The sequence below is a fragment of the Lissotriton vulgaris genome, chromosome 8 (genome assembly GCF_964263255.1).
Source record: "Lissotriton vulgaris chromosome 8, aLisVul1.2, whole genome shotgun sequence".
In the NCBI taxonomy this organism is placed as follows: Eukaryota; Metazoa; Chordata; class Amphibia; order Caudata; family Salamandridae; genus Lissotriton; species Lissotriton vulgaris.
In genome coordinates this window covers 813,426,301-813,452,780 of record NC_141696.1, presented here as the reverse complement: position 1 = coordinate 813,452,780, position 26,480 = coordinate 813,426,301, and the positions used below count along the sequence as shown (strand labels likewise).

Sequence of the window (26,480 nt, the reverse complement as noted above, 5' to 3'; positions counted from 1 at the left end):
ATGGACTTCCATTTTGAGACATAGAAGAACCATCTAGCTTGAGCAGTGCCATCCCTTGGGGTGTTATCCCTGTTATATCACAGTTTCTAAGTGGGTGATCTATATTTAGGCATTTCATATTTCAGGTGCATATGAAATGCAAATAGTTTCTGCCACAATGTTTATTTTGACACTGAATGGATTAACATCATTTCAAAGGGAAAGGAACAAGCAATAAAAGAGAAAATTCTAGGGAACCTTATAGAATGGGTTCTTTATTTGTATCAGCCCTTTAATGTTTCAATAGTCTGCCCCCTTCTCAACACTGTAGACAAAGCACAAATACCGAAGCAACACAATCCTAGACTTTATCTTCCATGGAGAAATACATACTATACAATGACATACATATTTAAGTATCAAAGATATAATACTAATAGACAGTGTAGGCACACAGAGCATCAGCGGCAAGGCACACTTTGCGGTGTACTTTTAGATCTATTCGGTTTGAATTAAAACAATAATACAATCATGCACAGAATCAATTGTTCTAGCCATTGTTGGTTGTTACTGCTGACACGAATTCCTGAATAGTTCATTGTTGGTAGAATTAGCTTCAGGTTGCAGTCCTCTACTTTGATATCTTCCATTACTTTTTTAGATTTTTCGTCATATGTTCCCACACTGATTACATTTGTCAAACTGAAAATAGGGTGTTGGCCGAGAAACCTGTTTCCTCTTTGAATACGGAGCCTTTTCGTTCTAAACATATTCACAAAAAGACACATTTGGTATTTTAGCCTTGTAGGAAGGGTAAAAGTGAAACATGATTTATTTAACACACATACACTTTTCTGGTTAAAAAATTATTGCCAGCAAAAGAATAAAATCTACAAGCAGCCATAATACAGGCAGAACTAAGGCTGGGACAATTTTGCCGACTAAGGTCTGGTTACGAGTGGGTTGGTTAATTCCAACGCATGCGTAAACCCCTGTGTGCGCAAGGGTGGGAATCACGAGCTGTTAGGTATTTAATGCATCTGATAATTATTGGATGCGTTAAATAACTCAACCTTCGGTAAATTTTGGCAGGTATTTACCATTTCATGTGGTTTGTGGTGCGTTTAACACCAAAATCCACGTTATTCCTCATCATTGGACTCGATGAATAAAAGTGCCCCGTGGTATCGTTATTTATCATGTGCGATAAACGCCACCTATACTCGTAATCGAAGCCTAAGTAAAGTTTGCTCCTTGAAACGTACAATAACATACTTGAAATATTGAACTGTAATTCACATTGTTCAAATTTCTAATTTATCTCAAGGGTGAATTCGACTTTTCCTTCATAGGGATCATGCGGATTGTCCGTGGAAATTCTCGTTCCGACTATCTTGCATACAACAGGAATTTTGGTGTTCCGTTGAACATCCAGGAATTTCACTGCAACTAATGGATTTGTGTAGTTGGGCTAGACGGGAAATAAAATAAACAGGTTAGGCGTTAGGCATGATTTTATCAAAATGGCTGCACCTCATATCATTGACGCGTTCTGCTTTCATACAGTGATTGAACTGAACACACTGTTGTCTGCTTGTGAACGCAGGCACGCGTTAAGAAGCATGATGTGAACAATGTATCAGCCGCAGCCCGTGCAGGTAAGAGTGGGGGCCGTTTGGGGGGGGGAGGGGGGAGGTAGATTTCGACAGAAGAAAAGTTAATTATGTATTTAATTTTTCCTCGTGGGTGTCTGTCGTATCCGGCCCTTCCACCCCACCGCTCTTATCTGCATGGGACGCTTCTGAAATGTATAATTGATTCATTCTCTGCCAAGAAGTTGGCATGCGACCAAGGTGTTTTTTATTAATACATCTTCATCTATAGAATATACTTGTCTCGCAAACTACACTTCTTTCTCCAATTAGAGTGCGAGGTTCTCTCTGCATAGCATAGCTAAACTTAAGTTCTAATTTCCTCAACCCTGAAAGTCACTACCTCCTATTTCAGTTTAATTATTCTAGGTAACTAATATCTGTGACCACTAGGCGAACCTACACAGCTAGTATATCTTCATTCATTCATAGCGTAGAAGCCCATAAGTCAACTTGTTTCTGGTCCCATTCATGTGTAAAGCCACGCTCAGTGACCGGTTACTGAATTCACCATTAACAACTAACTACTCACAGGCCAATCCTCTCCTTTGCTCAGACCACTATCTCATTCCTTTCTCAGTCCACCCATACAAACGTCAAGTTTCTTCACTCTCCAGTGCTTCTTTCTCACACAACTCAGAGTATGCCTCTGCGGTTAATACAATCCCAGCTATCAGCTAGTTTGAGCTCAACAATCCCTTCAGGGTGCTCTGAACAAGGATACCCCCTAGCGAGGAACCATGTTCTCAATCGATTTCTATTTCAATTTGTCAATATATTTATTAATATAATTTGGAACTTCAACGGAGGTCCACATAGCACAGCAATACAAAAACACATTTCAAAACCCAAGAAGATAAAATCCTTAAAAACAGAGGTGGATACAGTACTTTGCAACAATTCGGCCTCCCAATAAAATGCTAATGTTATGATTAAAAGGAAGCAGCAGCCTTATAAAGTGACGCTGTGCATTGTGAAACGTAGAATACACAATATTGACATGCTTAAAAACTTAAATTGCATGCAAAACAGATCACTAACTGTATGGAGGACAGTAACCATAAAAAAGACAACACACATTATATATCACAATCCAGACTGACAGTACATACAAATTCATTAGCACATATTTAAAAAATGTCTAAAAAATAGTAAAATCTTGTTGCATGTCATTTTGTTAGGCGGAGACATAAGGCACCTGTGAGCCTCCAGAACAGAATATATATATTATGTTTGAAAAACAAAGGCTTTAAAAAGTAACGTTGTGCATTGTGCAACACAGGACATACAAATAATACATGGTTTAGATCTTGACTGAAAAGACGGCAAAACTCAATTATTCTCTCCTTTTTTGGGACTTTGCCAATTGCCAGTAATCACACAAAGGGGGAGCAAATCCATTCTCATTGAAAGGATCAGTCTCCGGATCCCTTGAGCAAGGATCCGAGTTAGATAAGGCTGAGGTTTGTTCCCCTGAGTACCAGGGCCGGACTGTGAACACAAACCAGCCCTGGCAATTCAGTCGGACCGGCCCAAGGAGGGGGGACTAAGGAAGGTGCTAGTGTGAAGCACTGCTGCAGCTTTTGTTACAGCGGGCTGATATTGCAGCACTGCTGCAAAATGAACCCCCTATATCAAAAACAGCCTCCACCGCTCCAAAACCGGCCCACAGCCGTCCAGCTCACGGGAAAAAAGCTTGATGCCCGCTACGGCTAGTCCTGCCCAGCAGAGTACTGTCCTGTACCACCTGGTTGCGCTTGTTACGCTGGAACAAAACTGTGTCTCTGGCCAAACTTAGTTTATACAGAGAATTCAGATCAAGCCAAACAGTTTCCTTTGCCACCTCAAAAAACCTAAAGAAGGCACTCTTTTCTTTCTGAAGATAACATACATTTCAGATTTCAAAGCTGGACGAAGGGTTCCTTCCTCTCCACCCTGGAGCAAGCTCACCCACCTCAGAACCACTGCCAAAGCAAAGAGATAAGAAGAGCGTAAGCCTAACTCCCAGCAAAAGGCATGGTGGGGCTACAAGTGAATTCAAGTTGCAAATTCGACCAAAAATACGTTCTTCAATTCTCTTGAGAAAGCCCCGGCATCTCGTACCCAACACCTCACATGAATCACATAATGAGGCGCAAATTTCAACCCTAAAGATCGACAGAACATTGCTAAAATGGCGTCTCCCATACAATTTATAGAATCTACTGAGGGTATTTGCCTGGGAAAGGGCCCTAAAACCAGTTGAACCTCTCCCTTGTACTTGTACCCTTCTTACGAAAAATCTTGGAGGCATATTATCAAGAACGGCGTTAAAATTAACTCCACTTTAGCTGCAGGAAACTGCTGCTTAAGCGACGATAATGGGCTTGATAATATGCCCTTGAGAATTCCAATAGAAGCCCATGTTCACACCAGAACATGGGCTTCAACGGGAATTCACAAGGGGATATTATCAAGCCCATTATCGCTGCTTTAGTGGCAGCTTACTGCCGCTAAAGCGGCGATAATTTTAATGCCGTTTCTTGATAATATGCCCCAAGATTTTACTTTTGGAGATGTTTATTTTTAAGAAGTGTACTTATGCATACTTCGTCAAGACAGAGAGGCGACGTTGCAAGCCAAAAGGGGCTATGTTCTCAGTCAAATGCCTTGACAGATGATTGAATCTAGAAATCTCACAGTCAAAACTTCAACTCTGCTTCCTCAAACAATCATGTTGTCGCTACTGAAGCCAATCTACCAAATTTGGATACCTCACCTTCTGAGGCCTATAAAAGACACAATGAGAAATACCAAGAAAGTCTACAGGGTTCCAAACACACCTCAGAGTGCTCACTGGATTCTCTGCTCCAGGTCATTCCACTGTGGTCCTTGAAGCACCTTTGCCCAAAAACTTCCAGAGACTCTTTGCAATAAACAAATGCCTATTTCGGATTTTCAATTATATATTTTACCCAAGGACTTCACCCCTTTTCTCCAGATTTGACACAGCCTCAATTCCTTCACCTCTCTAACATCATCTTTTAAACACCCCAATTTAAAAAAGAAAAAGCCACTTGTTCCCTCTGTAACACAGCATTGTAGCCCTATTCCCAAACTCCATTTCCTTGGCACACTATTGAAATATATTGTGACTCTCCTGATTGAAACCAGCATTGAGCACAGCACTTTGCTTGACATCCACAAAACATATTTTCATACTTCATTAGGCACTTAGTCAATAATCCTACATGCTCACATATGATAACAATATTGGCACACTTATGAACCTGAAATTGTTGTGGTGTTCTAGACTGTTTAAGTACCACGGAGCATATTAACAAGCGACAGCGATAATTATCGCTATCCGCGCCTAGCGCAAGTTTCCCTATCGCCGGCTATCGCTGGAATTCATCGCCAAGCTAGCGCTGTATTTACAATGCTTAGCTAGCGCATTGGCGATGGAAATTCCAGCGATAGCAGGTAAATGCCCCAACATCGCTGGAAAACCAGTGATGTTCCCTGCAAAACAGCGATGACCTTGCTGATATGACCCTGTGGTCGTACCCCACATTCCACCTCCCATGCAAAGTAAGCCTAGCACTGGATTTAGGCAGACGTTAAAATCTAGCGTTAATGGCCGGTTAGCGCGATTTTGTTTATTGCTACCCCGGCCGGGGCATTGTTGTAAATATCGCGAAGCTGCCTTTGCAATATTTTCCCATGTAGTCTATTGAGGCATGCCTACTTTGCATCTCATTAACGATGCGATGCAAAGCAGGTGCTAAATCACGCGCTAGCGTGTCCTTCCTGATATTGCAATAAAGTTATCGCCGCTTTTCGGACGAAAACAGACGCTAAAGCGGCGATAACTTTATCTCGCCCTCTTTTTAATATCCCCCACATCCTATACTTCTATGAAAAAGGATGCCTGCAGGGCTTCACTTTTTGCCGGTAATACATCTTTTCACTTTTACTGATGCAAAGTCAGTTTTTTCTGATAGAGACTTTTAACCACAGATTCCTCAATTTAGTATATTCCACTGGTGTCAGACTGGATCTGGAAAATCTTGAGCATTACTTCTGTGTGCTGGTAGGTGGCATTGGCCGGCTCTGTGTCAAATCATCTGAGTCAGGAAATTACATTGCGGTGCCCTTAAATATGCCACCCTGGAGTACGGACATCAGTTCTTTTCTTTGTGCACTGCCAGCGTGGATCCAGAGGTCCCTTTTTGAACACTTTTTTTGACTTTTTGACAACCCTTTTTTGTGCATTTGCTTCCAGTGTCCTACGGATATGTCCCCTAACATATGCATGGGTTTTAAATCTCATGGGGAATGTCACAGACAGACTTCTGTGCCTGATCCTCGCTTGATCTGTCTCTGGTGCCTATGGTTGGGCTATGACCCCTAGGCCTGCTTCGAGTGCAAGTCAATGCACCCCAAGGTGCCGACACAGGGCTACCACCCACCCTACCCCAGCCCCTGTCCTTCTGATGCCGTCCCCAAAAGCACCGACACCACTGGAGAATGAAGCTATCCCGATCTCCAACTCTGAGATGGTGCTGCCCTCACGCCGCACAATGCTGACTCCTTTGCTGAGCAGGCCATACCAATTCCAGGACTTACCACCTTGAGATAGACAATTCCTGCCTGAAGCAGGGATGAAGAAGAGGGGTATGGCCCCGTTAAGGATGACCCTGACCAGTAAGACAACTAGTATAAAGGACTAGGTGATGCCAATGGCCTGGTTACTTCACCAGACTCTGGTAGGCTTTGTCTTCCGGGCCCCATTTATAAGGAAGGTGCATCTTTTGCAACTGTGATGAGTAGGTCAGCAGAGGTCCTTTACCTGCCAGTAGTTCAGGTCAAGACCAATGTTTTGACAGAGGTGCTTTATCCAGGTGTATACCTCTGCTGAGCCACTGCTTCCCTTTAATGAGGCACTTACTGACATTCTCTGGGGGGCTTGAGCTAAATCTTGCACAGGGGCTCGTGTACACCATATGATTACCCGTCACCATTGTCATGCCCCAGGAGACCAAGTCTTTATCTCCCAGCATCCCTCCCCAGCGAGCTTGGTGGTGCAGGTCTCAACAGATAAGGTTAACTCATGCACATTTCCTTCCACTCCATCGGATAAGGAATCCAAGAGGTTGGATACTTTTGGGATGCAAATCTTCTCTTCTGCCAGCTTAGTCTTACCATTAGTGAATACTACATGTCTCTCGGACTGATATTTCCATGCTCTATGGGACTCAATTGCGCAGCAGCTGTCTATGCTCCCTGAAGAAGGCTCAGCCACCCTGAACCAAGCATTGGTGGATTGTGGGACACAGCTAATTTCGCCAGCAGGTGTGGACTGGACACCATGGACTCCCTAGGCAGGACCATGGCCTCTATGTTGACATTTTACTGCCACACCTGGTTGACGTCCATTGGGTTTTTTGGCAGATCTCCAATCATCCCTGATTGACATGCCCTTTGATGGCTCCCGCCTGATTGGCGACAAAGCTGACATTAAACTTGAGCATTTTCTGAATAGCAAGGCCACCACCTGATCCCTCGGCCTCTTTCTGGCTTCCGGCACACAGCAACAGTCATTTGCTCCTTCTGTGGCCACGGTCGGGGCTCCCATGGGTATCCACAATACCAGCCTTACACCCAGACCCAGCTGGCTTCCCAGCCTTTTCATGGTTGAGCTAATGGATCCTTCAATGGGCACGGGAGCCATGCCCAGTGCACTGTCTAGTTACCCACCCCTACAGGTACTACAGCCTCCAAGCCGCTTTAGAAAGCCCCCCACCCAGCACAATCATCCAGCTTGGGACAGGATCAGGCACCACCTGCTCAAATGGAGGAAAATAACCTCTGAAAAGTGGATGCTCCTAATTCTGTATGAGGGGTTATGCCCTCTCATTCGTGGAAATTCCTCCGCCTTTGCCAACATTCTCAGAATGACCCATACAGGGGGTGGAGCCATGGAGAGGGTGCTACGATCAGAAGTAGGACATAGTTTCCAACTACTCTCTGGTGCCAAAAAAGTACTGCATCCTGCTGGTAAAGCTCTGCAGTGGTGTCTGACGAAGTGTTATTGTGACAGCGGCACACCCCTCTCCCTTTCTTACCTGGAGCGGACAGTGTTTACCGATGCATCACTTCTGGGTTGTGGTGGCCATCTGGGAGAGTTGGAGATCAGAGGACTCTTGTTTCCGGCAGAGTTTCAGCTCCATGTCAATCTCCTTGGGCTGATGGCTGGCCGCCTGGCATTTCTTCCACCCATCAAGGGAAGACTGGTGCAGGTAGTTACGGACAACATCATCACCCTGTCGTATTGAAAGAATCGGGGTGGGGTGGTGAAACCTTCACCTCTGGACTTGGCTGGAACACCAGGACATCTTCCTGGTTGTGCAGCACCTGATGGGATCTCTGAATGCCATGGCAGACAAACTCAGCTGTCATTGCCTTGCAGATCACTAATGGCATTTACACCCAGAGGTGGCGCAAGGTCTATTCTGATAATGGGGAGAATCTTAGCTCAGTCTATTCGCTTCACTGAGAATGTGCAATGTCAGCACTTCTGCGTGTTGGAATTTCCAAAGCAGTTCTCACTCGGAGATGATTAGAACTCCATTAATCCCTTCGACTAATACCACTCCTGCCTCAGATTCTCAAAAAGATCAGGACCGACCATGTCCAAGTCATCTTAGTGGCACCATATTGAGCATGGAGAGTATGGTATCCTAAACTCCTGTGTTATGAATCCTTCCTCTGATCAGTCTGCCCCTTTGGGAGGGTTCGCTGCTGCAGCAACAGGGCAGGCTCCTGCACCCAAACTTGTGTCAGACCTTCCTCCCGAAATCTGTGATGTTATCTTGGCAAATAGGTGTCCCTCAACTAAGACTGTATGTGCCTGCCATTGGGACAAGTTTGTGGCTTGGTGCTCCTCATGTCAAGTGGACCCCCTTTCTGCATCTCTGTTGGGGGTGCTGCTGTTTGTGTTCTGGGCACTGTTAAAGGTTACCTTTGAGCTATTTTGGCTTTTCTGCAGTTGCCGGATCAACCCTCCCTGTTCAAATCACCAGTTGTGACACGTTTTCACAAGAGTCTGCAACATTTATTCCATCCTACTCCTTTTGCTATGCCCAATGGGATCTCCATTTAGTTTTGACATATTTCATGTGTTCTCACTTTGAACCCTTGCACAGTTGCTCTCTGCGGCTGCTGAAAATCAAGACAGTATTCCTAGTGGCCATTTCACTGGCCAGGAGGGCTAGTCAGTTTTAAGCTCTGCCAGTTCACCCTCCATATACCAGCTTTTACAGGAACAAACTGATTATTTAAACATGGGCCTCTTTTCTGTCAACAGTGGTCACTCACTTTCATGTTGGCCAGAACATAACGCTGCCAACATTTGTCACCACATCTCATCCTTATAAGGAGGAGAAAACACTCTACCACCTGGACCCAAAGAGAGCTCTCTTTCTATATCGATTACACCAAAGAACATCAGGTGGATGATCAGCCCTCCATTATGTTCACTGGAGCGGAAAGGGCAAGGCAGAACAGAAATGGACCATCTCTTGATTGATTGTACTCTGCATCAAGATTTGCTATGTCATAGCTATAGAGCAGCCTCCTGAGGGCTTGCAGGATCATTCCACCCATGCCAAGGCCACTACTACTGTGCTAGCATGCAGGGTACCTGTCCTGGACATCTGCCAACCTGCCACGTGGGCATTACTCCACATGGTCACGAAGCATTACTGCTTGGACAGTCAGGTCAATCGAGATGGGCATTTTACCTGTTCGGTCCTCCAGGATATTTTGGTTTGAGCTAGTTTGCAGACCCACCTCCAGGGAGGTATTCCTTTGGTATTTATTCAAAGGCGAGGAGTCTGCAGTTAGAAGTCTCTACCAGAAGAACAAGCTACTTACCTTTGGAAAAGCGTTTTCTCATGGAGACTTTATCTAACCACAATACCAATGTCAAATGTACCCAGATCCTGGTCAGGATGTACAGAAACAGAGTCTTTTCTAGAACTTTCTGTCAGAACACAACTGTTGAAATAGTGACAAAACTGATCCCAAGGTTGTTTAACAGCAACTGGTCTTATGAAGAAATTCCACCCTCTTGGAAAAATCTGCAATTATCCCACTATACAAAAAGGGGTTACAGATCTACCAGAGAACTATTATTCAATCTCACTGCTCAATGGTGTAGAAAAGGTCTTCATAAAATGTATAGTGTCTCGCCTAGACCAGTGGATGATAGAAAAAGATCTATTATCTCCATTCCAAGCGGATTTCAATATGGGACAGAGTACAGTAGACAATATAACAAGATTAAACCTCATTTGCTCCAAATACACTGTCCTTTAACAGTCATTGCTATACTTGGTTTTTATTGATCTTCAAACTGCATTTGACAGTGTTGATTGCTCCATTCTATGGCAAATTATAAAGCAACAGGGAGTCCCCTACAAGCTTTTAAACCTTCTAGTTGCAATGCATTCTGGTACAACTACCCGGGTGAAATGTAGCACAAGGGTTGAACTTACTGCTGAGATACCAATAGAATGGAGCGTCAAGCAAGGCTGTGTGTTAGCAACAACATGATTTAACTGTTATATAAATGACGTTGTAAAAACACTGACAAACCTTGACCTAGACATACCAAAAATGAACACCGAGCTAATACCAATACTGATCTTCACGGGTGATGCAGTATTAATAACTTGCACAGAATTATGAATGCACCGTCTCTTGGCAGGGTTCGAGTCATTTTGTGGTTCTAGAAGTCTCACCATTAATGTTGGAAAAACCAAATATGTGATTCTCAGATAGAGTTTATAACAAGCCATTGGATTTTGTGACCACTTCGATAATCTGGGTATCTGTCTGGACATCAAATTGTTGTGGACTTCCCAGGTTTCCAAAAGTAATACTGTTCTGGCCCAACAAGCAGGTGCAGTATTAAGGTTTGCGAAATCGTGTAGAAACTTCTCGATAAGCTCTGCTACCCTACCATACAAAACGAAAGCTATGGCTGCTTGTAATATATGGTTCAGATCTGGGTGTACAGAAAAAACCCTTCAATTCAGATCACTGAGAACAACTTCTTTTGGCAATTACTGTATCTGGGTCATGGAATACTGATGGATGCCCTGCAAGCAAATCTGGGGATTGAAAAAAATGACTACTGCATTGGATTCGAGTTTGCATCAAAGAGGAGTTTGGCTGTTATAAACACATTTACTTGATAATATGAACCGCCCCTCCAATTTATAGCTCTTTACCATGGCTTGTCCATATATTAAAAGTCCTCCATAACATTGGACTAGAATATCTCTGGATCAAATCGGAAAACATTACCAAGGGGAGTCTTGACCTGGTAACATAAAATTACCGGTCCTATGTAGCTCAATTAAAAGAATGCCGTGCAGGTTCTCTGCTGAAAAACGTTTCGGAGTATAAACAAGAGTGATGCGTGAAGACATATTTGGATGTAATCTTTCCAGCGGAGAAAAGATCCGTTTATTTGAAATTTCGATTGGGCACTTCACACCAACTGTTAATAGATGGTCATCAAAGACTGTCCACAGGGCAGAACTATGCCAATGTTCTTTGGGAGGTGAAGTAACAATCATCCACTAACTGTTGTTTTGCCAGCACACATTAGGCATCCGGAAATGTTATTTATGTCCGTTTTTCCCTAAACATAAAATAAGACTGTGCAATGAAGCCCTAGCCTTTTGTAAGAGAACAGAAGATAGGAACATTAGGGCATATGTAGGTAAGTTCCATTTTGCGATTCTCAAATAGCGATTTTTAAGGAATCGCTATTTGAGAATAGCAAAATGGAATGTAGGTAATAATTCACAAATTTTTTGCGAATCTCTAACATTCCTTATTTGCGATTAGCAAATTGCGAATCGCAATTAAGGAATGAGTGTCCCATTCATTCCTATGGGCCAAAAGGCCCATAGGAATGAATGGGGATACATTCTAAAATTGGGATTTTCTTTGAGAAAATCGCAATTTGAGAATCGCATTTCTAAGGGTGCCAGGGTGTCGACAGGACACCTGTTGCACCCCAGGAATGTGCCTGTAAGTACATGTGGCGCACATACATGCCCTAAGGGCATGTCTGGTTGCCATATGGCACTTTGAATTTTTTTTAAAAAATGCATTTTTAAAGGAAATCGCAAAATACCATCTACTTGAAGTAGGTGGTATTTTGCGATTCCTCATGCCAAAATCTATTTTTAAGGCACCCCTACATAGCATTTAAGGAATCGCAAAGTTGCGATCCCTAAATGCTATAAGCAAAATAAGGAATCACAATTTTTGCGATTCCTTATTTTGCTAAGTGCCACCTACATACCAAAGGGGCGTTTGCGAATCGCAAATGCCTACCTACATATGCCCCATTGTATCGGCTGCATCAGCCTATATTTATGCGGCTTTCAAGAACAGGACCTGAGTTGGAAAAATACTGCCTATGTTTTAAATTGGTATTTTAAACTTATTATCAGACTTTACTTAAGTTTCTATAGCAAACAAAGTATATATAAAAGTTTTGATCTTAACAAACCTCTCTCTGGACCTATGTTGTAAAGGTTTAAGTTATGCAGTTGTAAAGGAATACTGCAATGCAGAAAACATTCTTATCACTCTGAGATTCTGATTGTCTAAGGTCCAAACTTGAACTCTGATAAGCTGTAATTCTCTAGTTTGTTCAAATATAGCAACCCTGGCACCTTTTGTCACATTCTAACATATTAACTGCACTTTAGTGGTACTAAAATGCGATAGACTCAAATTCTTTTTATCCTGTTCGGTTCGACACCCTTTAACAATTCTGTGGTTGACTTTTGGTTTGATTTTGCAATTTATCAAATTGAGGATTTTTAACGAGCATTTGTAATTTTATCTTTTGCAACTTTAAAACACACTGCGTTGTTTAAATGTAAAGGTTGTGCTTTTATTGTCATGACCTATCTTGGCAGACCACAATGAAGCTTTGGGACTGTTTTTGAGACCCAATCTTCCATTTCAATGACAACTCTCAAACTATATCCCAAATGTCATTTAAGAACCTTGGCATCAACCTCAACACTGACCTCTCATTGACCATTGACTCCTAAAATGATTTAAGACATTAGGAGACAGATTGACTAAAAAAAGGCGGAGCGTGGTGTAACTCCAAATTTGGCAATGCGGCACTGTCATTTTTAAAATGCAGAGATGCGCCGTATTCACAAGAATACAGTGCACCCCTGTGTTTCCCCTAGCGCTGGTGCTAAAAAAGCTGCCTGCCGCCATATTGCAAGGGTGCCTGTGCTGCAGAGGCAATTGTTTATGTGAAGGAAGGAACACCTTCCTGCACATACACAATCATTAAAGGTGATTGGCTCTTTTTATGTGTGATGCAGAATACAGAACACATGGAAAGAGCAGAATACGAGGAGAAATGAATAATTTCTCCACGTATTGCCATACTAAGATGGGTATTCTCTGGCATTAGTTTTTGGCACTGCCTCAGCCTTGTAAATCTGGGGCAGTGTAAAAAAGCAATGGATGCTGCGCTGGAACACCCACTGCAACAGTCATTGCACGCCCCTCTGCCGCAGAGGACTGTGGCAGAAAGGAGCATATTTACAAGGTGGTGTTAAGGCACGTTAAGTGGCTTAGCACCACCTTGTAAATATGTGAAATGGCGCTCTGCCACCGGAGCGTCAGAAAAAGTGATGCTCCTGTGGCGATAAGGGCTTGAAAATGTGCCCCTAGGTTCATTCTGTTTCTTTCAACTCCATACACAGCGGAAGATCTTCCACTACTTTGTTTCTTTACAGAGTGACTTCTTAATGCACTCAAGTTGCCAAGACTAGACCATGGCATCAATACATTGGCCCCTGGTTGTTTTTTTCTCGTGGGATCCAATTCCAAACGTTTTTGAAAGTCCTCTGCTTCGCTGTAAGACCAGAAGTACACTGCACTATCCGTCTGCTCTCTACTCACTGCCTGTTAGTAACCAAACATATTCTGGTCACATTGATTTTTGTTGTCAATCACCGCTTCAGTAGGCCACGCCAACCCAGTGTTTAATTTGAGCCAGTGGTTTCAGGTGCTCAACTCCGGCGCTTAATCATCAACACCGGCGCTTTTGATGAGCACCAGTTAAGACCACATTAATTTAAGGGGAGATTAAGTGATTTGCCCAGAATCACAGGATGTTGAGCCAACGCCGAAACTCAAACCTGATTCCCCAGCTCTGAAGTCGGCAGCTCTGGTCCTTACGCTACATTCCCTCCCCACTTTCATGGTCAATAGTTGGTTCTCATTGCAACCGCCAGGCTCCCCTGCTCTTCCACCTACTATGTTCTCGGAGGTCTCGGTCCAGCGTGCAAGCCTATGTCGATCTGAAATCTAAACTTTCGCCCATTCTTCTCCAATGGGTGTGACACCCCGAACCACCAGCCCTTCTGGAAAACCTTAAAACTCAGCTCTCCCGCCTGCAACAATCACTGCCATTCATTGTCTCAACTTCATCGTCCTTGGGCTCAGAACCAAGGTACCGCCTCACGGGTGTACATCATGCTGATAAAGGCCATTCTATACATGCTAATAATGATGCTGACAATAGCGCAAAAAAGAATAACAACTGTATTGTCTAAAATCGAACCTTGCATTGCAGTTTTCAGTCAATGTGCTTTTTACCATTAAACACTGCAGCTCATACTGTTCAATTTCATATAGATTTGCCCGGTATTTTGCATATAAAGAAATCATTGCAAAATATTCAAAAATAGACATACCTGAGCTTTCTTTCCATAGTAAGGAAAATAGTCAAAGCTGAAATTTCCACCGTTTGGAAAGTATTGAACCGGTCCAAGAGCAGCACTATTCTGTTAAACAGGAAACAAAACACATTTGTCAGGATTCACTTGATCATCTTCAAATCAGTGCTCTTGGCTGCTTCAATCAGAGTCGTTCTAATTTAAAATCAGTGCTGCTGGATGTTCACAGTGGTAGACGTGGAGCTGATAAATCATATCACCCTCTCTAGCTGGGTTTCATCATCCTATTTGAGTACATGAATGTATGGTAATTCTATTAGAGGTTTGACTCTTTCTTCCATGTCTGCTGTGCTTCTTTTATGTTTATGTTGGTATGGTTACTGAGAATGTATAACATTCCTTTAAATCCTCTCATTCCCTCTTTACTGTGTGCACTACATGTGTTGTACCTTTCCTGCATGTGTGAGAGAATCATGTGTTGTTTCTCCTGGTACTGCCACCTGCTCTGTATTTTGAATTAGGGAAAGCTGGGCTGCTACTGCCCATATTGTACCTTTGCTGTGTTGTAAAGCTTGGGTTAAAGCCATTACGCAAAAGACAAAACAGTTCATAATGCAAATGCTCGTGTTAATGCACAAGTGCTGAGACTACTTTTGATTTATGAGTCAAACAAGCAGAGTTTTTAAATGGGGTAGATAACTCTGTAACAATTTAAACATACCTGACAAGCGGCTTCATGTCATGTACAACACATTCAGCCACTTCTGGCATTTTAACCAACATCACTTTGCATTCTGGGGCTTTGAACCCATGAAGAAAGTGTTAAGCCAAAAATACCAGCCCCAGAAAATATGCCGTTAGCTGAAAAGTGAGGAATGGCTGATAAATCATAATGCACTCGCCAGACTAGTGAATTGCTAAATACAATTTCCCTCCTGACCTATTGCCTTTTCTTAGGGTTGACAACCCAGTGGGTGAGAGGGCTGAGGCAGCCTTTCAAATGCAAGCAGGAATGTCTAACTGGTAATGGGCTAACATTAAGACTCCATAGTGGGAAAAGAGCATGCTAAAAAGATTGTTTCCTAGAGCAATGAGAGCAGTTGGGATACTAGGAAAGGAAAACCAATGTGCTGGCATTCCAGAGCGTGCTGCCTGTGACCTTGTATTGAAATGGTCAGCACAGGCTATTTCTCGAGGGCTGCCGTTGCACTGCACCATCATCACAGAGGACAGTGTCATCCATTTATATGCAGGCAGTCATATATTGTGCCACCAGGGCGGACTGGCCTTAGCGGGCACTGGGCATTCCCCCGGTGGGCCGCCAGGATGGGGGCCTATTTTGGGCTCCTGGGCAAAATCGGCCCCTGTAAGAAAATCGTCCGACACCGGTCCTGGCAAACAGCTCGGCCACTCCCAGGAGGACCGGCCGAGCTCTTTGCCAGGGCCAGTTTTGGTTCCTAGTCCGGGCCTGTGTGCCACCAGCATCCCACATGCCTGGAGCACTTTTTTGTGAGATACATCATATAGATCTGTGCTTCCCAAACATTTTGGAACCACAAACGACTTTTTAGCAGGACAAGCATCTGTGATCCACCTAGCTTTAATGGACATGACGCATGTGAATTTTTAATGTCATTAAAGCATCGTGTGGCAGCGCACTGTCATTTCTAGACAGCACATTTTCAGTTAAAACGGCCAATACATTTGCACAGATACTGTTCTATTGATAAAACCGTATTTTGCACAAATATTAATGAGTGGAAATCGGGTTTCAGTGAATATTTATCATATGCGCATTATCAAGATAAACTGCCTTGATTTGTTTTGTTCCTATTATTTGTTTCCATCCCACTTCAGAATTACAAAAGAAAATGCATCTAGTCACTGTAAGAACGGAGATGCCTACATGTATCACAGTCTACATTCAGGAAGACATTCAGGAAGACAGATGAGACAAAGCTCTATCTTGTACACAGAGATGGCAGGACTTCCGACTTCAATCATGTAGTGTGTGAGTGCAGCATATGTGTAGTACGTGAGATACAGTCAGTCAAAATACTTTATTCGATAATTCAATATCATAAAAAGACAATGATGAACAAAATACAATCAATTACACTCACACATTTTAAATATATTAAAAAGTCCAGCCAAATTTAAAAAACTTTAAAAATTCAAAAGCATTAAAAACGATCAGTTCACAGAGTGGTAACTGTTATGATAGGTCACTTATTTAAAAAGTCAATATATACAAAAAAGTGCATTTTTATATGAGTACATTTAAGCACGAAGTTTCATTATCTTATTTCTCTCCCTCGCTGCCCCTACCAAAAAACTAGCGACATGAGAAATAACCCTCGGGCTGTCTAGTAGTTGCAGGTATAGGAGTGCGTGCCTCACTTGAATGAAGCCTGCCTCCTTAAGGATAGGCACAAGAAACTTCCTCCTTGCAGCTAAATAATGGCCACAGAACATTACAAAATGCATAGTGTCCTGCATTGAAAAATGATCGCAGGAACACGGCGGTGCCTGATCAGGAGTATTCCGTTCCGTGAGTTGACCCAATGTTAAATAAATCAAATTTAAACGAAAACGCGTTAAAAGAAACCTATGATAGGGTCGATTCACTAAAACCAAGTAAAGTTCAGGGCCAAGTAAAGTTCAGGGCCAGGGGGATTAGCAACCATAATAAAAGATCTAACAGTGCTTTTTCTGAGCTCCCTTTCCTCCCTTTCCAGAGACAGCATCTGTAACATAGTCTCCTTCGTAAATGCTATGTCCCTACGAATTATACTTTCCGGGAGGGAAAAAGCTCAGGTCTTCTAATTTTCTGAAAACCCTGTTTGACGTAGGACAACCACTTAATTTTATTTTGGTTGTCTAAACTAAGACAATCCTTAAGAATGGCATGATTCAGGGAGATACTATTCCACATTTTCTAGAAAGTTGTTGCTGAAGCAAAACTTTGGTGTGCGAAGTTCGTTGCTAAAACTATAGGTACGAATAAAAGACAGACAAGACTTACTTTAGACGTGCAGTTTACATAAGGGCCAGTCGTGTTTCCAGGAACAAAACCTATAATCTGTGAAGAGAAACATATATACTGAGTTAGATGACGCTTACGTAGTTAAAAAAAAGTACATTTCATGAACGTTTGAACGGACACTGCGTCACATATTAAAAGTGACGCACAAGCGAAGTACGGGACTTGTAAATAAGCCGCATAGTGACTCCAAGGATCGCATCATCAAACGCTGTGCTGGCTCAACACAGAACAAGGTACCTAGTTTTTAGGTCTCGCCTACGCAACGCGCATGCGCTGCATAGGAAAAGACCTTTAGCCATCGGCACAGCTTCGCTGCCAAAAATGTGCATGCATTGCATTGCTTTGAATGCAATGCGTGCACGTTTGGCGATTCCCTTGCGGGAGTGAGCTTTCAAACCATGTGTTAATTACACACTTACGGTTCCTGCTCGCTCCTGCAAGGGAAACAGGCGCAGGCCCCCTCCTTTCTCCCCTCCCCCTGCTGCCTCCTCCTCTCCTCGTCAGTGCGAGGCGCACGCACTTGTTGCATTAATCCTCGTTCATCAGCCGTGTGCTGTGCTATACTGAGACATGCCAGAATGTTTTACACATCCTGCTGAAGCACGAAGAACATTACATGGGTTTATCAGTGTAGTGTCCCGAAACGAAGACATTTTTAAATACCTATTCATTTTACAGAGAATAGCAACTGGACCTTGCAAGAAAACCATGTAAAAAGTAAAGCTGAACTAAATATTGGCCCATGCCTGCAGCTGAAAGAGCAAGGACAGGGTTCACGTCTCGCGCAGGAGGTCTGTGAAGCTTTACGGAACCACAACAGACACCGGCAGCCGCCGTGTCACGTGAGCTGGTGGCCTGAATAGCTACCTTGCTTATTTACGGTCAAGTAAAGCTGAAAGCCAATGTATCCCCGGGCCTGAATGTACTTTCACCTGGCCTCTTCAAGGAAGCGTAAGAAGTTTGGGCAGTAGTGTTGTGTGCTATGGCTCCCTGTTGCCCTTTGGCCAAGTCCGTGTGATATAGAATCACAAAAATAAACCAAAATAAATAGAAAAGATTTACAGAGTGGATGGTCTGATTGCCCTAAGAAGCATATGAGGCCAAATAAAACACTATAAACTTAACACTGGAGCAGCTGTCCAAATGGGAGGTGTCATCTAGTTGTATGATCTGAAAGCATGTAACTTTTACAAGTCTTTCTTCCATTACATTGCTAAGAGCTGCGACCTAAGACACAATATGAGTATCACTTACGCCCAGCACCAAGATGCTCACTAAAAAGGCAAGTCTACTCTTCCGACAAAGCACCCCGCACTCCCACCATCGTGTAGCTTAGTCCTTATTTAATAATGCTCTACTTAAATGCAATTACAATACATTAAAAATACCAACTTGCCTTCCGGTGACTTAGTTTAGGACGAATATGTGACAAACAAAGGGTGCAATTTTACTCTACGTTTCAATAGAAGAAAAATACAGAATTTAAAGCATCTTTATTTATTGCTTGGAATTTTGCAACCCACTGTTGGGGAAACAATGTATTATGATGTTGCACCAGAACTGGAAATGTTATGACCCTTGTGACATAGCGTTTGAAGTTTGACAGCTATGCTGAGGTCGTATTGCACTTGGTAACTTAATTCTACTGAAGTTGTCTATCATGTATACTATATCATGATCTATTTATAGAGCTTCCATATCTGCAGAAACAGTGAAAGTATGAGGACACAGTGACTATATACCAAAGAAAACAGGCATTGGCATAGCCAATAGGTCTCGCCTTTGGGACCTTATAAGTATTTAGTTATGCAGCATAATATCCTTGGTGCAACCATATCAACTGCTGCATGGCTAAACACTTATACAGTCCCAAAGGCGAGACCTTTTGGCTATGCCAATGCTTGTTGTGTTTGAGGTGTCCAATGTTATTAGGTATTACTCTGAATTTCTCCGAATTAATCCATGATAGGAAGGCAGTGGAAGTCGGAAACAGTGAAAATGGATTTTCCGCTCTATTTTTCCAACTTGTGCTGTCTAAAGTTAATGCCTTAAAATTTCTGATTTATATGTATGTACTTTAGACACCTCATATGCAAAAAACCCGGGCTGAGCCATTGCAGCTCTTTATGATTCAAACCCTTGTCATAACCTAGTGTTTCGCTAAATAAATAAGTTAAAAAAATGATTATGTTTCACCCAAATAAATGGAAATTTAAATCGGAATAAGAGGTCAAATAGTTTCTTAATGACACGTAACTGTGAACTTAACTTTTGCGAATTTCACGTTGGCATTGTCAAGTTTGATAAATTCAACAGAACAACTCTTTTTTCTTGAAACAGTCTCTAATTTTATGAAAATGATTACAATTTCTTGTTCAACAGGGAAAGAGTCACTACAGTCACTCTCTCTAAAACTCCCCGCCTCCTCCTACCCCACTGACAATCTCTCTCTTCTTACTAGCTTGCTGTTCTGATTCTTTTCTTTGATTCCCCTGTTGAAAGGTGTGAACATGATGTGCAGGTGGTTGGTACTATGAGATGACTTGGTAGATTACAGAAGGCCAACCTCCCATTTTTATTTGCCCTCTAGCTATGGTTGTGGAATTCTTTAACATAACAAAAAAAAATCACATTTACTTGATGAAGAACCTTTGCTTATAGATGGATCACTTTTAGACTGGAAAATGTGAAACATCAATTAAGAGGTTAGAATCCAGTCCTGGTGCCTTCATTATAGACTTGACTGGGTAGCTAGCTGATCACCCTAAAATGGCTGCTCTCTGTCCAGGATGGTACAGTGGGCGAAAAACAATGGCGCAATGGGGGAATAACAATGGACTAGATTGCAACTTATTAGATTGCTAGTGGCTGAGATTAATTCAAGCAAACCTTCCATCACCTTGTTGTTTGTTGCAGGTGTCACCCTACAACTGCAGGCAGCAAGTGATGAGGCGTATAGGAATGTCAGCAGAGAAACAAGGGGGCATATTATCAAGGGGGGACGATAGGAAATTATCGCCGCTTTAGCGGCTGTTTTCGGCCGCTAAGCGGCGATAATTCTATCGCCCTATTAGCAAGCTGTTGCTAACAACAGTTAGCGACAGCTTGTAGGCGATAGCGAGCGGTTTGGGGCACGCTTTGCATGTCAGCGATATTTATTGCTAATGACATGCAAAGTGGGCGTACCCAACCTGTTAGCGACTGAAAGCAGTCGCTAATATCGCTATCGCCTATTACCAACACAGGCGTAGCGATGGAAATATTCGCGCTAAGCGCGAATATCTCCAAAAACTAACGCCTGCTCAGACCAGTTCCTAGCCATTATATCCAATGGGAGAAGGATATAATGGCTAAGGCCCCTTTAGCGATAATGCCTGAATATCGCTGTATTCTCAGCGATATTCACAGATTTTGCCTCTATCGCCGGGAATTTTATCGCTTTTGAAATAAACGTTGCTAATTGCACGTTATCTCAGTGATCAAATCCGGTGATGGGCGGCGATAAAAAAATTGCTGCTAAGCCTACTTAGCGATAAATATCGCTATTTGCTGATAATATGCCCCAAGGTGCTTTGATGATAATATCGCCTAGTGTGAACAAAGCCATCTTGAGAATGCCAGGCCAGATGGCCTTATTTCTCAAATAAATATTGAAAAAGTACATTTACAACAAAAACAAAATTAAATGTATATACAGATAGTTCTGTTTATTATAAGTAAAGCATGATGTTTCCTATCCAGTATGGTGATACAATCATTGAAGTTTACAGATTTAAGGTTAGTTATTTTGATGACATTCAAGAAAGATGTAAATATTGTATCACTTGTTTGCAATTGTACTTTCTTAGAAGATTCTCTTGTTCTTTCAGGCTGTTGCTGGGAAACCCTATTTGACTAGCAGTGTGTCTTATAAAACAAATGTAACATAACAGTGTAACATAAATAACTTGAACAGGCAAAGAATCGGATGAACAATACAAATTGCTGGTCAATTCCAGTTTGGTGGACTACAGCCGACAAATGTTTTGTCAAGGAATAATGTCAAAATGACCTCAAATGAAAGTGAAAGAAAGGACTGGATTGAGTTGTTATTGGAGCATAGAGGGGAGTAAGAGAGGAAAACAATATCAGGGCCCACCATATAGTGACACCATTAGCAGTATGTGATGCAATCAAAATTAGGGGTAGTAAGCGAGGATCTTCAGTGGAGATAAAAAGAAATAAAGTAGCACCAAATGACCTACCGGTGATAACAGTGTATGAACTACCCAGTCATTCAAGTGTGTAGATTAAAGATTCAGATCTTGAAAGTTAGAAGACCTTTAAGAATGACATAACTATCAATTTGGTCGGAAAATGTATTAAAAGATGATCAGAGAATGCGGGCGAGAAATAGTAAGTTATTATAAATCAAAGCAGCTGTTACCAGCACTTAAATTTGTTATAATGCTAGGGTGTGGTTAGGGAAAAGCGAAGATATACTCACAAATTGGTGATATCGTTTGTATGAGGTTGAGGAATGGTTAATGCTGATAGTCACTGTTATAGGATATAGGATAGTCCCAACTAAATTTAGCCAAGTATGTTTGGTGTGAAAGGTAACAAAAGTCTGTATAGTAATATTCTCAGAAAATAAAAGTGGAGTTTAGATATGGGTATAGCATAAGGATATATAGGTAGATGAATATAATGCTGTAGAGAGTTTTTTTATAGGATTTATAGAGTGCGATTTCACCAAACTGGTATCCTGCTGCTAGCGGACTGGGAAAACTGACTGTTGAAAGATGCACATACACAGCGCCCCGCCATGGCCAACAACTCCAATGAAGCTCTTAGTGAGTGAGGAAGCTAGTTCCACATCTGGTGTGCCTTAACTGAGAAGGACAGCCGCCATGCCTGGACCTCCGGTACGTTTGGGCAAGGACAAGGTTTACCTTACTTGAGCGCAGATGTCTCCTAGAAATTTATCTTTTAAATCTGTGTTGCAGTGGCACAGGGAATTCTGTCGTAACACCTTAAAAACAAGGCAGATAGCTTTGAACCTGATCCTCTGCTTTAGTGGGAGCCAGTGCAGTTCCTCAATGGCGTCTTGCGCAGAGGATCTGTGGGATCTGTTTAGGGACAGCTTTGCCCCTGCTACTCGCTCTCTGTACAGACTCTTAATCAAATAGTCAGGCGCTCCAAGAAGTAGCGCATTGCAGTAATCTAGTCTACTGAGTATAACACTCCGCACCACCAGGGATTTGGAAATTGAGGGCAGAAGTAGTAATCATGAATACTGGAATCATAATGAGACTATTGGTCTAGCATGTTCCCTAATATTGTGCAGAATACAATGTTCACAAAGGATATGTACAAGGGCATGGTAATAGTGAGTAATTTATAACAAGACTAATTATTGATAACGGAAAATTGGGTCGGTGGGACCATAATTGTTGTCATAGTAAACTAAGGGTATATGTTAAATGTATCATTAAGGGGAACCATAATAATTTCCCTAAGGAATTGTATAATTGGAATATGCTGATAATAGGTCTGTGGTAATCAATTATTAGGCAATAGTCTAAAAGAGGCATAATGCTAGTATTCGGATAGTATGAAACGTTGCGGAATGATGAGTGGTGAATACAAAAGTAAGGTGGGATTATAGGGATGAGAAAACATTTTCATATCTAGTACTGGTAATTAATGAATGGCCAGACATGAGCAAAAAATAATGTGACCTTATGATAAAAGGAAGTAAAGAGGCTTGAATGCGGTAGTTAATGTTTACCAAGTTAATAGTTAAAAAATGCACCTAGAACGGGTAACAAGTGGTGACAGTGGTGGTATAACAAAGCTGGCAATAGCTAAAGTCGTACCAATGTGCTACCAAAATGTGGCCGTGATGGTCACGACTCGCCTAATTAAAGTGTGCAACGTAGTTGTATGGCTGGTCAGGACAGTCAAACTGTGAAAATTAAGTCAGGGTACTGCAAAAGTGACAATAGTCTAAATTATAACCAAAAATAATAATTAAGTTGGCGGGAAGGGGAAAAGAAGCCTTACAAGTATGGGAGCAGTATCCTTCTAACAAGAGGGGCAGTGTAAAAATCCAAAGCAAAAACAAAAGATCCCTCTTATGATTCACACTTGTATTACCACACCTGTCCAATCATTTTTACAGGTGAACCCCACATTCAATACCGTCCACTCAACTATCTAAGCACTGAACCCTGCTTATTGTAAAAGGTATTCCATATCATTAATCACCAACACTTAGAAATATTGGGCCTCATTTATGAAAGGTGACGGATTGCTGCGAGAAAATAGTGATGCGTCACTTTTCATTGCACCCTCCTTGAGACATGCTGGATGCGTCATATTTACAATATGATGCATCATGTCGCAAAGAGTTACAGATACGTCAGTATTTTTGACGTATCTGTAGGCGCAAAAGTGACGCATTTCTGGAGTGTGTCACAAAAGTGACACAACTTCAGCAATGGGTCATTTAACATGGGCAAGTCCCATTTCAAAGTGCCTGCGTCAGAATTACGCCTGCTGTGAGGCAGGGGTAAGATATTGACGCATTTCCGTCCTAGAAGTGGCGCAGTGAAATCTCATAGATTTCACTGCGTCACTTCTATGAGGCGTACTTGGGTTGGAACGCCCTCCCTACATACATTATACCTGGCGCAGGTATAATGTGGCACAGAGGTTTACAAAGTGACGCATCTACCTGGATGGTCACTTTGTAAATATGTTGCAACATCGCATATTTTTTACGCCGCTGGAGCGTCACAAAAAGTGACACAAGGGCTCATAAATAAGCCCCATTATATTCAATATTATCCTCATATATCTTCATATAATAAAATGTTGTGTCACTAAAACTGTTACATTAAATCATTATTCATGATTTGTGCAATTATACATCACTGTAATGTCTCATTAACACATTAACCTGTTTTATAAAAATGATTTCTGTTGAGCTCAACATGTTCAAATCAAGGGGCGGGGAGTTAGAAGAAGCGATGATCCATTCAGCTTCCTGTCAGTCATTCATAATCAAAAGGGAATGGATCACTTGTACCTGCTACCAGGGTCCAGATTGTTCTGCCATCAGTACTCAAAAAGCACTTAAAAAACCCTCATTCACGTAAATAGGTCGTGTGGCGGTTTATCTTGATTCTCCGCCTTTTATTTCATACATGACAGCATCATCATCGGGTCTCTTTTTAGTATGCTTCCTCCACCTGGAGGGAACCACTGGTTTATACAGTAGCGATCAGTAAAAGGTGACAAATCGAAAAGTGCTCAAGTGAAGTGTGTGGTTTGGTTAAAAAGGGGATCCTCATACTGCCTAGGAATAAACTTTATTCTGTTAGGTGTAACACAGAGAATCAAGATAAACCGCTACAGGACCTATCTACGTGAATGAGGGTTTTTAAAGTACTTTTTGAGTACAGACGGCAGAACTATCTGGACCCTGGTAGCAGGTACAACTGTGGAGCTGAACAGTCACAAGGCTAAAAAATAAACTAATAATCAGAAAAAAAAAACTTCATCACAAGTTATCACCATAGAATGATAAAAAACAGATACCATCACAAGTTGTTGATGCAGCGCTTTGGTGGTGTTTGTTTGGTTGGTTGACTCCACCTTCTTCAGGACAAAATAATATAAAAAAAAAAAAATCCCTCTGTAGGAGGCTGGCCTAGTATATGCTGCACACATATTTAAGTGAAGCACCTTGCACTAATTCAGGCAAACCTTATGGTGATTTTAGTGGTCTTTGATACATTTTTGAAAACTCTCACATTAGCAGCTGTGGAGAGCAGCCTTAAGGCTTATCTTGAAGGGATGTATGACGTTACGACGCATACTTTAACAATGCATACCATTACAATGCAATTTTTACAACGCAGGATCCTTTACAACGAATGCCTTTACAACGCATGACATTACATCGCAGATGCTATTACAACACATGCCATTACAACGTAAGTATAGGTAAGTATATAATTTCAAATAAAAATTTAAATAATAACTATTTAATTAATTTTTTTTAATGTATTTGTAAATATATATGTATATATATATATATATATGTGCGCTCGCGTGTCGAAACACAACCAAACTCTCGGGGAGATTTCTTCAACACACCTTTATTGCCACAGCGTGCTTGGATAGCTGAAAGGCTCAGAAAAATGTTTATCAGGTCCCAGTTCGCCGTGTTGTTCCTGACGCGTTTCGAAGGCTCCCGCCTTCTTCTTCAGAGGAAAGGCGAACTCATCACGGGAATACAGGTACCAGCCCTCTTTAAACAATGGCACGCCCCTAGATGGGCAGTCCAAATGTCTCAGTGCCTGTTGGGACTGGAAGTCCTGTGTTTTCATGTCGCCCCTTTTGTGGACAAGGGCGGTTGAATAGTCTCCCCTCGCCAGCCAGGCGACATCACGGTGGTGGAGTAGGGGACGGATGAATATCCGTATCTCTAACAGGCTGGATGCTTGCCCTTGCCGGCTCCTTCCGTGAGGCTGCGTGGCAGTGCTCAGCGTTTTATGCAGGGTTACTACTACGCTCGATACCATCAAGGCGCTGCTGCACTCTTCTGGCGGGTGTGGTCAGAATGGTGATGGTTCCATATATATATATATAAAAAATAGTGTAGGTGTTTAAAAATAATAAACTAACTCCAGGGGGGCGTAATAGTAGGGTAAGTGCTGGATAGTGTAGGGGTAAAAATTACTATACTAACTCCAGGGGAGTGTAATAGTAGGGTAAGTGCTGGATAGTGTAGGGGTAAAAATTACTATTCTAACTCCAGGGGGGTGTAATAGTAGGGTAAGTGCTGGATAATGTAGGTGTAGAAATTACTATTCTAACTCCAGGGGGGGTGTAGTAGTAGGGTAAGTGCTCGATAGTGTAGGGGTAAAAATTACTATTCTAACTCCAGGGGGGTGTAATAGTAGGGTAAGTGCTGGATAGTGTAGGGGTAAAAATTACTATTCTAACTCCAGGGGGGTGTAATAGTAG

General features: G+C 42.2%; 1 protein-coding gene across 1 annotated transcript in view; it reads right to left on the bottom strand.

Moving 5' to 3' along the window:
- Nucleotides 1-234: 234 nt before the first annotated feature.
- Nucleotides 235-26,480, bottom strand: part of ATP4B (ATPase H+/K+ transporting subunit beta) — a 103,881-nt gene continuing 77,635 nt past the window's right edge. Inside the window, exons 5-7 of the mRNA XM_086934686.1 lie at nt 17,439-17,495; nt 14,432-14,521; nt 235-1,450 (exon numbers count right to left, since the gene is read on the bottom strand). Coding sequence (XP_086790812.1) covers nt 1,292-1,450; nt 14,432-14,521; nt 17,439-17,495 — 306 coding nt within the window. The 3' untranslated portion in view covers nt 235-1,291. The remainder of the gene's footprint in view (nt 1,451-14,431; nt 14,522-17,438; nt 17,496-26,480) is intronic.